The following is a 15,031-nucleotide window of genomic DNA, read 5'->3' on the forward strand; positions in this document are numbered from 1 at the left end:
ATGGCTCCGGCTAGGAAGGGCGGCAGTCGGGTGGCCAAGACCAACTCGGTACGGAGCCGAAAGCTCGCCTCTTTTCTTAAGGACTTCGACCGTGAAGGTAAGGGGCGGAGCCCGGGTGGTCGCTAGCACCTGGGGCAGCCGCGGGGTGCTGGCGGATTGGGGCGCTGGCAGCACGGATTCCAGGCCGCATTCGCCCGCCGGGTGACCCGTGTCCCGTCCGCTCTGCCCTCTCGCAGTGCAAATACGATCCAGGCAGATTCAGTCAGACAGGCAGAACCTCCTCAAGGAGATGGATAACTTGTACAACATCGAGATCCTGCGACTCCCCAAGGCGCTGCGCGAGATGAACTGGCTCGACTACTTCGGTAAGAGCTGCTAGTCTTTCCCCAGGCCTCGGCTTGGAGCCCTTCTGTGGTTACCGTGGCAGCCTGCGTCTTCTTAGTGAGGTCTCCCAAGATCACTGCAGGAAACTGCAGCCCTACTCCTTCCCCCCACTCCCCGTCTCACCTCCCGGCTTTTTCTTTTCTCCTTAGCTCTTACCCTCATCTACCTCTGCAGGCAGGCAAACGTTTTCTCTAAAGGACCAGATAATAAATATTTTAGGCTTTGTAGGCCAGAGGGTTCTCTGTCGAAACTACTCAACTTTGCTGTTATAGTTCCAAAACAGCTGTAATGAATGGGCATAGCTGTTTTACAATAAAAACTTACGTATGGACACACTGAAATGGGAATTTGACATAGATTTCATGTGTCATGAAATACTCTTTTTGGGGGGGGGGCGGGGGGATATTTTATCCAACCATTTGAAAATGAATGAGTGAGTAGCTTGGTTTATTACCAGACCTCAGTTGGAAGGATAATCCCAAGCAGCTCTTCCTGCAGCTTAGGGAAAATGCTAATTTAAAAATAGGCATATCAAACTGTGAAGTGCCGGGACTCAAGAGTTTTCCTGGCCAGAGAAAAATCCCAGCCTGTTCCCCACCCCTTTGTTAAATGTCCAGGGAACTGCAGGAGGCTGTCCTTTTGCTGGGTTACCCTTACTTTTACTATTTTCCTTATTGTTAATTACCCAGTATGTAGCCTCCTTCCTGGATAGAAATGCATGTTCTGTTCACATAGTAGACGTTCAGTGATGCTTTTGACTTGCCGTTTTATTTATGAACCTATTTGTGCATTTCTGCAAATATTCATTGAGCATGTGTTAGGCACAATGCTAGGTGCTGAAGATGCATTGGGAAATAAAACAGGCGTTGTTGGGCTTCCCTGGTGGCGCAGTGGTTGAGAGTCCGCCTGCCGTTGCAGGGTACACGGGTTCATGCCCCGGTCGGGGAAGATCCCACATGCCGCAGATCGGCTGGGCCCGTGAGCCATGGCCGCTGAGCCTGCGCGTCCGGAGCCTGTGCTCTGCAACAGGAGAGGCCACAGGAGTGAGAGGCCCGCGTACCGCAAAAAAAAAAAACAAAAAAAAACAACAGGCTTGTCCTTGCCTCCAGGTACTTACAAGTTAGTAGAGAAGGATCATTTTTAAAATTTGGACATGATTATATATTTAAAATTATGAGTACTACAGAAGAGAATAGAGTAGTGGTCAATGAGCACATTTATATAGTGCTTTCTATGGCAGACAGGCACTGTACCAAGTGTTTTCCATACATTAACTAATTTCATCCTCATCACAACCATATTAATTGTTAATACTATCCCTGTTTTATAGACAACAAGATTAAAGCACAGAGATTGTTTACTTTGCTCAAAGTCTCATAAGCTAGTTAGTGACAGAGTCTACTTGAACCTAGGCATTTTGGTTCCAAAGCCTGAGTTCTTAACTATTATAGGGGATACTACCAGTTTTTCCAGCCAGAGGACCTAACCTAAGTTTTTATTCTACATCTAAATCTGCAAAGACCTCTTCATTCAATACACATTTACTCCATACCTACTGTGTGACTTTTTTTTTTTTGCGGTACGCGGGCCTCTCACTGTTGTGGCCTCTCGCGTTGCGGAGCACAGGCTCCGGACGTGCAGGCTCAGCGGCCATGGCTCACGGGCCCAGCTGCTCCGCGGCATGCGGGATCTTCCCGGACCGGGGCACGAACCCGTGTCCCCTGCATCAGCAGCCGGACTCTCAACCACTGCGCCACCAGGGAAGCCCTGTGTGACATATTTTTGCCAGAAGCTATGGGTATTATCTCTGTCCTCAAAGAGTTCAGTTCAAGGCAGGGGTGGGCACTTTTACAGCTTTGAGTAGTTGTTGGATATGATGATAGTGAGCAGCTAACTCAGCACATTGCAGCGATCTGCTGAGAGAGAAAAATAAGCAGAGTTTGGGTTTGAGCTGAGTTTTGAAGTATGAATTAGAAATTTTTTGGGTGCAGAGGATTATTTCGGGCAGAGGAAATAAGTACCAGGGCACTGAGTCATGAGAGACAGTGGCACATTTGGAAAATAACAGGCACTTTGGTGTGGTGGAACCTAGAATAAGCCATGAGGGGAACAGTCAAGCTTGGAGAAAGATTAAAGTAGGTTGTAAAGGCTCCTGAGTGTTGGATCAATGGCTTAATCTGGTCCAGTGTAAGAAAAGTAAGTGGTCATATTAGGGAGGATGGTTTATTATTTAAATTATTAAAATCTGATAGTAACTAAACAAAACGTTCTTTTCAAAGCCCTTGGAGGAAACAAGCGGGCACTGGAGGAAGCAGCAACAGTAAGTGACTTCTCCTATTTTTGAACTGTTGGTTAGTTTTAAGTTTAGTCTGTTCACAAAATTCAACCAGTGGGTGCTGACTGTGGAAGAGGTTCCACAGGGGACATTATCTGTGTCAACAAAAAAATTATAGTTGTCAAATGCTGAGTACATGAAGCCCAGATAATTTCAAGGTTTATAAAGAGAGGTAGTTCTTTTTTTGGCAGGTTCCTTGCAGCTCTTTGCCCGGACCTTTGCAGGGGAAGTAGAAAGCCTAAAGTCCAAGTTCCTTTAAGCCCCTGCATCATTACACGGTGACCTGGCCTGCTAGATGAGGCAGAATAAAGAGTTTAGATCTGTACTGTCTGTTACAGTAGCCACCAGCTACGTGTAGCTCTTTAAATTAATTAAAATTAATAAAATACTCAGTTCCTCAGACACACCAGCCACATTTCAAATGTTCAGTAGCCACTTTCCATTCCATCATCCGTTTTAGACAGCACTCGTCTGTCTAGCACAGCACTTTCTAAGCTAAGGCCTGACAGCTTCAGAATCCTCATCTGAGTACTCCATGTAGTCTCTGCCAGCCCAGAGATGAAACCTGTGTCATTCCTAGTCTGTAACGACTATTCTGATATTTACACACGCCCTGTAAGAAAAGGCCTGTGAATCATGCCTGCTTTTGCCTATTCCCATACATATAGTTACCACTGGGAACAAATTTAATTAGAATGGCGACTGGAAGCCTTTTTGAAGGCCCCAGGGGCATAGTAGAAAAACTTTTGGCCCTCTAGACTTTAAAAAATAAAAAAAAATTTTTTTAAGGTAACTATGTGAGGTGCTGAGTGTGTTAATTAACTTGATTGTGGTAATCATTCCACAATGTGTATGTATCACAAATCCTCATGTTGTACACTTTAAATATGTTAGAATTCTATTTATCAATTATACTTCAATAAAGCTGGAGGGAAAAAATGAGAAGGCTGACATCAAGTGTGGTAGAGAATATGGGTCATTAGGAACTTGTTTGCTCCTAGCATGTAAACAAGAACAATCACTTTGGAAAACAATTTTTCATAATATTAAGGCTGAACACTTGTGTACCCTACAACCCTGTAAGGCCCCATCCCTAAGTATATAGCCATGAGAAAACTTGGACAGGTGTGCATCAGACACATATATAAGACAGTTCAAAGTAACAGTGTTTATAATAGCAAAACACTGTTGAGAGGAGATTGGACAAATCCATCGTGATAGATATTATATAGCAGTGAAAACAAATTAACTACAACCACAAATAGTGATCAAAAACAAAAGCAAACAAAATATTGTTTAAGCACATATACACATTTGTGGAGAAACACACACACACACACTTTCTTTCAAGCAAATGGAATGATGATAGTGGTTATCTCTAAGGAATGACAGAATTAGGAGACTGGTCACCTTTCTAGGAGAGGCAAGGAAATAGAACAGGGAAAAATACATAGCTGGAAGCAAGTAATTGGCAATGTTTTAGGCCTTCGGTTGAATGGTGGGTTTATGGAAGTTCAATACTTTGTATTATACTAACATAACAATCTTTTATATGTATCAAAGAATATGTTTTGTGTTTTTTTGCTTTTAATATTTTACTTATTTAATTATTTATTTGGTTGCATGGGGTCTTAATTGCGGCAGGCAGGCTCCTTAGTTGCAGCTTGTGGGCTCCTTAGTTGCGGGAGATGGGCTCCTTAGTTGTGGCATGCAAACTCTTAGTTGTGGCATGCTTGTGGAATCTAGTTCCCTTCCCTGACCGGGGATCGAACCCGGGCCCCCTGCATTGGGAGCACGGAGTCCTATCCACTGCGCCACCAGGGAAGTCCCAAGAATATGTTTTTTAATTAATGTTTTTAATCTTAAAATATTGTTCCTCATATTTGATGGAATATACCTGTTGTTTTCTGGCTGTGTTCATCACAGGCTGACCTGGATATCACAGAAATAAACAAACTAACAGCACAAGCTGTTCAGACACCCCTGAAATCTGCCAAAAGTGAGTACTTTTCAAAACCCCTTGTTGAACTGAGAGAATGAAGGCCTAGTGTGGTTGACTGGCTGCTTGGGGAGGCCTCATTGGAGGAAACTCTTCCCTCTAATGCCTGGTCCTCAGTCTTGCAAATCCAAAAATTTGATTTTGGCCTCTGCATTCAGTTAATGATATGCAGGACTGATAACTAACCAAACTCTTTAGACCAATGTGTGAGCTAAAGTGAAAGTGAAAGAAGAAAAACCAAACCAAACTGTTGCTTCCCTGAGTTAGAGAGGTGAGCAATGTTTGGAGAAGTGCTACAAGACACGGTAGTGCCAGCCAAGACTCTGCCTGATACGATCAGAAGGGTTCAAAGAGAATTGTGAAAGGACCAACTGTCTCAGCGTGTCATTCCATGTTACTCAATTCACTGACCCATCTGTGGAAAATTCCCTCACATACACGTCCAACACTCTGAGAAACACTATCTTAAAGGGTAAGTTTGGGGGAAGCTGGGTTGTAATTAGTGAGCATAGACTCAGGCCAGGGTGAGTTCTGTTATGGACGTGATGTCACTGTCATTAAGCTCCAGTAGCTCGATGCATCCAACTCCAGTGAGGATGGACCTGATCCAAGACCTGGAGTTTGGGGCTGCCCACCAAGCAGGCACCTTCTCCACTGGGCCAAGCCAGAAACACTGTCCAATTCTTGTTCCAGCTTGCCTTCCATCAGAGTTGTCCTGTAGCATGAAGACAGCATGATGGGATTTTCACTTTCCTAGTGTCATATTCCAGGCCTGCCCGCCTAAGGTTGTGACATAATTGGACTTGGGTGTTCCTAGAGTTAGTTCCTTAGCTGCAAATCTGCAATCTGTTAGGTCGCTTTGGGTTATTTCTACATTTAGGTAATGTCCAATTTCTCTTCTGAATTCCACTTTTTTTTTTTTCTTATTTGGTGTGTGGGGTGTGGGGGGCTGGTCTTCCAATTTCACCACTGGGAACTGAACACACTGGGACCCATGTCAAACAACAGTAGAAATTGGTTTTGTGTCCTCCAACCACTGGACTTCAACTACATTGTAAGCTTTTTTTTTTTTTTAAAAGGTAAATATACTTAGATTCTTATTTGTGTCAGGGAGAAAAAAAAGCTTAAAAGTCATTAAGTCTGATCTGTCCTCCCATAATTAAACTTCTTTATGGAATCCCTGCTTGGGATTTTCTAGCCCATGGTTGTACGTATTTAGCAGTGAGACTACCTTTCATCGATAGACAGCTGTAATGGTTAGAACGTTTTTTCTAATTTTGAACCAGAGTTTCCTGTGGTATCTACATATTGATACTGGTTCTGCTCTTTGAGGTCCCATAGAGCTGTCTTCCATATGACAGCCCCTTAAATATTAAAAATTGGTAATATTTCCTCTGTTATCATCCATCTTAAACATCTCTCATATCCCTTTTCCTTCTAAGATGATAATCGTGATAATTTATTATTTATAAATAGTATTTTATTATAATAAGTAGTAATACTTATAATGTGTTCAGTACCGTCCAAGGGACTTTACATTCATTCGTCCCACAAATATTTAATAAGCACTTATACAGTAGGCACAATTCTAGGGCTTTGGATGAATAACAGAGACCGTGTTTTTGTGGAGCACACATTCCAGGTCTCATCATATCCCTATGAAGTGGCTCCTCCCTTTTACAGATGATCACCATGGAAGCCATATGACCTAGTCAGAGGCAGGGCCAGGCCTCAAGCTCAAGGCTGTCTGACTCCAGGGTCTGCATTCTTATTCAGAATGCTGGGCTGCCATACAAAGCATTATATGGGGTTTCTTAACTACCCTTGAGACCCTCTTTTTTGTCTAAACCCTCTTTTTTTTTTAAAGTCATCTTCATATTGGATCTATTTCTTGATTACAGCCTAAGAGTGCATAAGTTTTATTTCCTGTAAGAAATGTGAATGCATAAAAGTTTATTCCCATGAGAAATATCACTCTGTTAAAACTTTCTTATAGCACGAAAGGTAATGCAAGTGGATGACATGATAATGGAAGAAGAAGAGGAAGAAAATAAAAATAAGAATCCTCAAACTGCAAGAGTAAGTAGGCACTCAGATTCAGGGCTGGAGCCTGTCAGGAGAAAAAGGAAATACTTAAAATACAGTATGCTCCCCCAGCACCCTTAGGCACAGCCTTTAAAATGGGTGAGATTTCACTAGCTGGAGAAGAAAGGGAAGGGAATTCCAGGAAGAGGTATGAAAGTGCCCTTTAAGGAACAGGAAGTAGTTTGGTATGGCTGGGGTATAAACTGTGAGGGTGATCTGGGGAGAGCAGGGGCCCGAAAATGAATGGCCCTGTGCACCAAACTTGGAAGTTGCAGTTTCATGAGGTAGGTCTTGGTAAATGACATGACCAGATAGGTATTTCAGAATAGGATTCGGGATAAACGGGAGAGAGGAAAAACTAGAGACAAGGGAACCAGTCAGGAGGCTACTGTAATTCTTTTTTTTTTTTTTTAATTTTTTTTAAAAATTGAAGTTTAGTTGATTTACAGTGTAGTGCCAATCTCTGCTGTACAGCAAAGTGACTCAGTTATACACATAGAGACATTCTTTTTTATATATTTTCCATTACAGTTTATCACAGGATATTAAGTATAGTTCCCTGTGCTATACAGTAGGACCTTGTTGTTTATCCATCCTATATGTAATAGTTTACATGTACTGATCCCAAACTCCCAGTCCTTCCCTCCCTCATCCCCCTCCCTGTTGGCAACCACAAGTCTGATCTCTATGTTGTGAGTCTGTTTCTGTTTTGTAGATAGTTTCATTTGTGCCATATTTTAGATTACACATATAAGTGATATCATATGGTATTTGTTTTTCTCTTTCTGACTCTTACTTCACTTAGTATGATAATCTCTAGTTGCATCCATGTTGCTGCAAATGGCATTATTTTGTTCTTTTTTATGGCTGAGTAGTATTCCATTGTATATATGTACCACATCTTCTTTATCCATTTCTCTGTCGACGGACATTTAGGTTGCTTCCATGTCTTGGCTATTGTGAATAGTGCTGCTGTGAACATAGGGGTGCATGTATGTTTTTGAATTACAGTTTTGTCCGGTTATATGCCCAGGAGTGGGATTGCTGGATCATATGGTAATTCTATCTTTTAGTTTTCTGAGGAACCTCCACACTGTTTTCCATAGTTGCTGTACCAGCTTACATTCCCATCAGTAGTGTAGGAGGGTTCCCTTTTCTCCACACCCTCTCCAGCATTTGTTATTTGTAGACTTTTAAATGATGGCCGTTCTGACCCGTGTGAGGTGGATTTGATTTGCATTTCTCTAATAATTAATGATGTTGAGCATCTTTTCATGTGCCTACTGGCCATCTGTATGTCGTCTTTAGACAGATGTCTATTAAGGTCTTTTGCCCATTTTTCGATTGGGTTGTTTGTGTTTTTGTTGTTGAGTTGTATGAGCTGTTTGTATATTTTGGAGATTAAGCCCTTGTCTGTCGCATCATTTGCAAATATAGTCTCCCATTCCGTAGGTTTTTTCCTTTTTTTTTTTTTTTTATGGTTTCCTTTGCTGTGCAAAAGCTTGTAAGTTTGAGTAGGTCCCATTGTTTATTTTTGTTTTTACTTCTATTGCCCTGGGAGACTGACCTAAGAAAACATTGGTACAATTTATATTAGAGAATGTTTTGCCTATGCTCTCTTCAAGGACTTCTATGGTGCCATGTCTCATGTTTAAGTCTTTAAGCCATTTTGAGTTTATTTTTGTGCATGGTGTGAGGGTGTGTTCTAACTTCATTGATTTACATGCAGAGGCTGCTGTAATTCTTGAACTGAGGCACTGACTCTGTAAAAAGAGAAGGGATGGTTCTGAGATAAGTTTTATAATGGAGAGTAGGCAAGATTGGTAGAGGGAAGGAGGGACCAGAGACGACTCGGTGGTTTCTAGTCTAGGGAACTGCCATCCGGTGGCATGTGGGGCACAGGAGGAGGAGTAGTGCTGGGTTAGGGCTAAGGGGAGCAGTCCTTGTGTCAGTTGTTTGGCCTGCTGAGTGTTCAATACTTCTCCAGGACAGCTAGCCCCGACAGAAACCTCAGCCTGAAGCTCAGGCAGAAGTAAGAGATTGAGAGACAACGACACCCAGATCTTTAGGTGGTTGTCCCAGCGAGGGAGTCGATGAGGTTGTACAGGGAGAACGTGGAGGGGAGGCTGAGGATGGACCCTAGAAGGGAAGGTAGAAAGAGGAGCTCGTGAGGCAGCCTGCAGAGGGCCAGCCAGAGAAGTGGGGAGGTGGGCGGATCTTAGAAACAAGGGAGGATTGTCAGCAGGTAAAGCGTGATTCCTGTCAGGTACCTCCGAGGACTCAGCAAGGGTGGGGACTGCTGAGGGTTCCTTGGATTGGGCACCTGGGTGCCCTTAGTGACCGTCACAGCAGCACTTTGTGAGGGGGTGGGAGTGGGGTGGGGAGACCAACCAGGCTGCACTCAGTCCAGAAGACACTTACCTTTACTCTCGGTCAAAGGCCTCTATTTTGAAGACTCGGGCAGTATAGGTTCTTAGTTGATCAGTTATGTTCAGAATTATTTAAGTCACTGTGAATTCTGTGAGATAGACCTTCTGATGTTCGGTATTAGTTTTCTTTTCCAGAGCTGGTACCCCTCTCGCTTACCTTTCCCCTTTGCAGGGCTTTTTGTAACCTCAGTTTCATTTGCCTGTGACTTCAGGTTAAAAGGTGTCCTCCATCCAAGAAGAGAACCCAGTCCGTACAAGGAAAAGGCAAAAGTAAAAGGTAACAGGTTTTCCAGATTTAGATGTGTTTTTGGTTTTACTGGAGAACCACATTCATCATGGCAGAAATAGGTGGTAAAAGGGCTTTTGTGACTTGTGTTCAAGTTGAGCTTCACATCATCGAATCCTCCAGTATCCGAGCTGGAGGGGCCTCTAGAAATCGTCTGACCCAACACCTTCTCTGGTTCTTCTGCCCACGTTCTCTGTCTTCCCCCACTTTTTTTTTTTTTTTAATGCAAACAAGGAGATTAAGACCCAGAAACACAGAGTAAGCACTGCATATTTTGTTTAGTTGCCTGACAGTCCACGTGTAGAGCTACCCACAGTCGGTCACAAAGTGGCTGTCACCTACCTGTAGTTAGTTTCTTGAAAGATTCCTCCTGTTCCTGGTAAGTAATGAGTAGACTTGAACTGTTTATGCTGGGAGTGGCGGGGAGGGGCTGCCTCTTAACAGGCTCAGGAAAGTAGTCACGAAAGTAGTCAGTGGGGCATGTGTCTGTGAAGCGGTGGGCTCCTCCCATTTCTCCCTGGGCAGTGGGAGCTGTCTGGCAGGAGGACAGGAGCTCCAGCTAGGGGGGCCTGCAGGGTGCTGAGGGACTGTCTCCTTCCCCTCATTCGTTAGCTTGATTGAGAAGTCAGATTCTGGAGGCAGGCTGCCTGGGTTCAGAGTTCTGGCTCTGCCCTAATTGGCTGTATGATCTTGGGCAAGTTATTTAACTCAATATGCCTGAGTTTCTGCATCCGGAAATGAGGATCATGGTGCTTCTCAGAGCGTGGTTGGGAGGGCTGCACGAGCTAATGTGTGTAACGTGCCCAGGATAGGCTCTGACATGATCAGTGTTACCTGCCTCTGTGGCTGCCGTCCCTGGACCTGAGAGTTGGCGTACCTAATGGTCATGTCTCACCTGTAGGTCAAGCCGTTGTGCCACTGTTACCCCAGCTTTGGGCCGACTGGAGTTGTCTATGGTGAAACCAACTCCGGGCCTGACACCCAGGTTTGACTCAAGGTGAGTATTGACAGCAGCACTTGGATTTTTGTGGGAGCCCAACATTTGATGTCTGCCAGAAAAGAAGGGTGTTTAAGAAAATACTGGGAAGCCCTCACAGAGGAGGGTACCCACCTGGGTTTCCTAATGTTTGCCTCTCCCCTGAGTGTAGGTTTGCATGTTTTTGGTGACCAAATGATTCTTTATCTGTCCCTGATGACTAGGAGGCCTCTAGTGACTGTTTTGGTCTTTTCTGATTCTGATCAAGTTTATTTTAAATTGGTAGGTACTCTCCCATACTCTTGGTAGGAGTGAAAATGGACACCACCTTTTGGGAGACCCGTATAAACAAGGATGTTCTTACAGCATAAATTAATCCCTTCCACAGTGCTGGTCAACTAGATAGGACATGGTGTATAGCCATTAAAAAATAAGTACATCTGCATGTGCTGATGGAAAAGAGCTTCACGATCACAAGCATCTCCAAAGCAGGTGGCAGGGCAGCGTGTCCTAGATGACCCCATTTGATAGAAAGTTTCTGGAAGGATGCATAAGGAACTGAGAGTGGTTATCTGGAGTGGGGAGAGTGAGGAAGACCTACCTTCTACTTCTACTTCTCACTCTTCCTTAACTGCTTATTGTTTTTGTTTTTTTTTTACGTGAGTACATAGCAAAAGACATTTAGGGAAAAATAGATGGCAGCATTTTAAAGGTCTTGAGAAAGTCACTTTGGGAATTAATATAATGATGTAATCTCTGAATCATCCAACTTTGACCCTGGAAAAGTCCTCCTGATGGAAGCGCTTAGCCACTCTTGGAAATATATTAACCACAGTTTATTTCTGACTTTGTGGATGGATGGATGGATGGATGGATGGATGACTGGTTTCCATATGGAGCTTTGGACCTAAAATTTACATGGATAAGAATTGACTTTCGCTAGATGTATGTTTGATAATTACAACCTCCTTCCTCCAGCTGTGTTTAGTCAATACTGCTTTTTAACCCTAAATTTAGAATGCGCCTTCTTAGAAATGTGTGATTTGAAAACTGCAGCTTGAGGCCAGATGGGGTTTGGAAGGACTCGTAGTGCCTGGTGTCATTCAGTCTGCCAAGACGTCTTTACAGAGATTTCCCCACTTTATAGAGTCTTCAAGACCCCAGGCCTGCGTACTCCAGCAGCCAGAGAGCGGATTTACAATGTCTCTGTAAATGGCAGTCCTCTTGCTGACAGCAAAGAGATATTCCTCACCGTGCCAGTGGGAGACGGAGAGGTAAGTGTTCCAGAGGGCCATGGCGTGCTGCTTACTCAGCATTTCTCTTGTCCATCACCCACTTCTCTCCCAAAACCCAAAGTCCCTTTGGTTGCATGGCTTCTGATATCCACATTTCTGTAGGACTCAGAACCATTTCCTCTCCCAGGTTAGAGCTCCAGACTGGGAAGATCCTTGCCCAGCTCTGGGTTTCATTTGTTCATCCACTGACATTTGCCCATCTGTCTTGTAGCAGGTTCAAGACGTAGAAGACATTCCTGCCCTTGAGAAGCAGTTCAGTAGTCAAGCTAGGCTCCCAATTAACTCTAACATGTGATGTGTGCAGTGAGGGAGATATTAAGGGGTGTGCAGAGGAGGGCACTGTCGGGGTGCGTGTGTGCTTCATCTGGAAAGGGGAGCTCGAGCTGTGTCTTCCACTTTGTGTAGCTTCGAGGGATCTGAAGCAGGCAGAGCAAGTTGCTGACCTTGGCTCCTGGGACGGAGGGGATGGTTTATCTCAGATGAGGTCTGCAGGGTGTTTCTAAGCTAACGTGCACCCCTTATACTCAGCTGATCCAGCTACTGGCCCAGTGATAAACACCGACGTCACTGTCTCTTTCGGATTAACTCCCCTCCTGCCTGCCTCGCCATCCCCCTCCACGAGTGCAGGACATCCAGGGACCCTGGAGCACACTGGGCTGCTGGGTGGAGGTTCCTGCCCTGAGGGATGTGCCACTTTAACCCTCTCCCCTCCACATAGAGCATGCGGTTATTGGCCAGTGACTTGCAGAGGGTTGATATCGCACAGCTGGATCCAGAGGCCTTGGGAAACATTAAGAAGCTCTCGGTAAGTCTCTGGTTCCTCTCCACACACAGGAGGCCTCCAGTAGCCTTCTGGGTTTAGCCGTACTTAGGATTGCCTTTTGGGTCTGGCCTGCTGCTTTACACTTAAGACTGTGTGGCCTCTTTTCTCCAAGGGATTTTGACTGTTATCCTGCTTACTGAGCAGCAATTCTGTCCCTAAACTGATGTTGAGTTTTGGTCCAACCAGAGTACCTACCACAGAAGTTCCACAAGAGAATCAAATCCTGCCTCATTCAGGCAGTTGGTGCCTGTATGTTAGGGCACAATTGACCCCCCGGGAACTGAAACTTCCTTACAACAGTTCGGGAACAGCGTGAGGAGCTTGCTACCAGGAATCCCACAGAATCAAAGAAAGCGCTGAACAGGCAGGCCCTCCGAGCGGTGGGACCACCGGTGCCAGGAGCTGATGGGGCTCCGCTCTGGTGCACCAGCTCCTGCAGCAGCTCTGTCTTTGGGGCCCGTGCCCTCATCTCTCTAGCACCTCATCCTTCCCCCCCTCGGCGGGTGACCTTCTCCACGAAGCTCTTGGTTCTGCTCTCCCTTACCTTGAGTCTATATGTGGCTCTGGGTAGCCACACTCCCAGCTCTGACTCTATTGCTCCATTGCCCGACGCGGACAGTCCAGTTTCAGTCCTCATTTAAATTCTCAAGAGGAAGAATTGAATTAGCTCAGCTTTGGTCAGATGGGCCTCCCCGGTCCCATCCGCTTTGATTTTGGCTGGTGGATGGGAACACCTAGTGCAAACGTGGCTGCTGTAGGTCCCCCCTTCTGGGGGGAGGTCTGTGAAGGGTACGTCCAAGTAAGGGGACGGGCGGAGCTACTTTCCCAAACGTGTCGTACAGAATGGAGGCCGGTGCTGAGATCAGACACATACCCGGCCCCCCGGATCTGGTGACATCCATCATCTAGCTGGACCTACAGCATTGCTGTTCCCAAATTATACCTTCACTGTCTCATTTGAGATGGTATTTTGCTCCTTTGTTCAGATGAGAAATGGAGATTCAGAAAGGTCAATTCAGTCTGCGTTGGTGTATAGAGGAGGGCGTAGCTGCCTTCCAGAAAGGTTCGTTTGTTCATGTTATCAGTAGAGGATGGAGGGCTGAGATTCACTCAGACCAGCGCGGCCCCAAAGCCAGTGCTACCCGAGTAGACTACGTGCTAAGTGGGCAAGCTTGCCCAGCTCCATCCTCTCTAAAGGGCCTCTCTCCTTTTCCTTTCAGAGCCGTCTTGCTCAAATCTGCAGCAGCATACGGACTCATAAATGAGGCTGCTATTCCAAGAAGCCAGAATTAACAGGATGGACCTTCAATGGGCACTTCTGGGACCCTGAAGACACCTCTTCCCTTCGGCTTATTGTCTGTTTGAGTGTGAAGTTCCAGAGCAGGGAGTAGTTCCTCTTGGAGAATTCAGGAAACGTTGCTATTGGCACCTCCCAAGCCACAAGACAGACACTGCCTGTGTGTCCATACAGTCCAAACCTCCTGCCGTTCTCCCAGCTGAATTCTCCTTCCTGCTCTCAGAGCTGCCGCCTCTGCCTGCTGTAACTCCACGTCCTCTTCGCCCTGCCCTAACTCCAGCCGAGGCTGCACAGGGGAGCCTCATGTTCTCGGGAAGACTGCCAACTCACCCTCACCGGAGAGCCCGCTCCAGCTGGCGTTTCCGCCCTGTGCGTGCTTGAGGCTGGGAGCTAGGCTCAGAGAAGTGCGCTCCGTGAGAGGGCGGCTCCAGGAAGCTGGGAGGGACTGTGCAGATGGGGCCAGGACCTGCCACAGCAGTGACCACTGGAGGAAACATCTCCCCTCCTGCACCCGTCCCCTCCCTCCTGTGGTGGGTACTGACAGGGCTCTGCAATCTTAACACCTGCCATGCCCAGTAGTTTTGTTTCAAGCTGACTTGTAGACTAGTATTTTGTATTATCCCTGTTTACCAAAGACCAGAACTTGGTTTGTGGGCAGCTTCCACGTCTTGCTCCTCTACCTCTCTGGTTAGTCTGGTTAGTGGGAAACTGGATAAGGGAACTGTAGGGTTTAGGTTAATCTGGGGTTTTTACATGACTGGCCACAGAGGAACTCTAAGCTCTCCGTGGCCCTATGGTCCCCACCGGGTCTGTAGACTTTGCAGAGAGCACTTCTGTCTTCTGAGGTTCATGGGGGAGTGGGCGTAGCTTGCCTGGTGGCCTCATTCCTCACGTTTGGCCTCTGCCCTGGCGTGGGCTGTCACGTGGGCACTGAGATCCCCGTGCTCCAGCCAGCACCTCTGCCCCAAACAATTATTAGATGTGGTCTGAGCATGTGGGAGCTGAGAGTCCCCACGCCAAGCCTGAGAGCACAGTGTTCTGTGTATGGCTCTTTGTTGTACTTTGTATTATTTTCCTACATGACCATTCTAGTAATCCAGTCCTGTTCAAGATGTGTTCTTT

The 15,031-nt window shown here is 45.7% G+C and overlaps 1 protein-coding gene across 1 annotated transcript; it reads left to right on the plus strand.

The window, feature by feature from the left end:
• On the plus strand, window positions 1–13,877 carry CDCA8 (cell division cycle associated 8; the record flags this gene model as incomplete). The annotated part of the gene is made up of 10 exons (XM_079725648.1): window positions 1–97; window positions 237–365; window positions 2,664–2,704; window positions 4,646–4,718; window positions 6,715–6,797; window positions 9,445–9,509; window positions 10,420–10,515; window positions 11,642–11,768; window positions 12,508–12,594; window positions 13,833–13,877. 10 exons carry the CDS (start codon window positions 1–3, stop codon window positions 13,875–13,877), a joined length of 843 nt encoding a protein of 280 aa, XP_079581774.1.
• Between the last annotated feature and the right edge of the window lie 1,154 nt (window positions 13,878–15,031).

This window comes from Hyperoodon ampullatus (assembly GCF_949752795.1).
Source record: "Hyperoodon ampullatus genome assembly, chromosome: 2".
In the NCBI taxonomy this organism is placed as follows: domain Eukaryota; kingdom Metazoa; phylum Chordata; class Mammalia; order Artiodactyla; family Ziphiidae; genus Hyperoodon; species Hyperoodon ampullatus.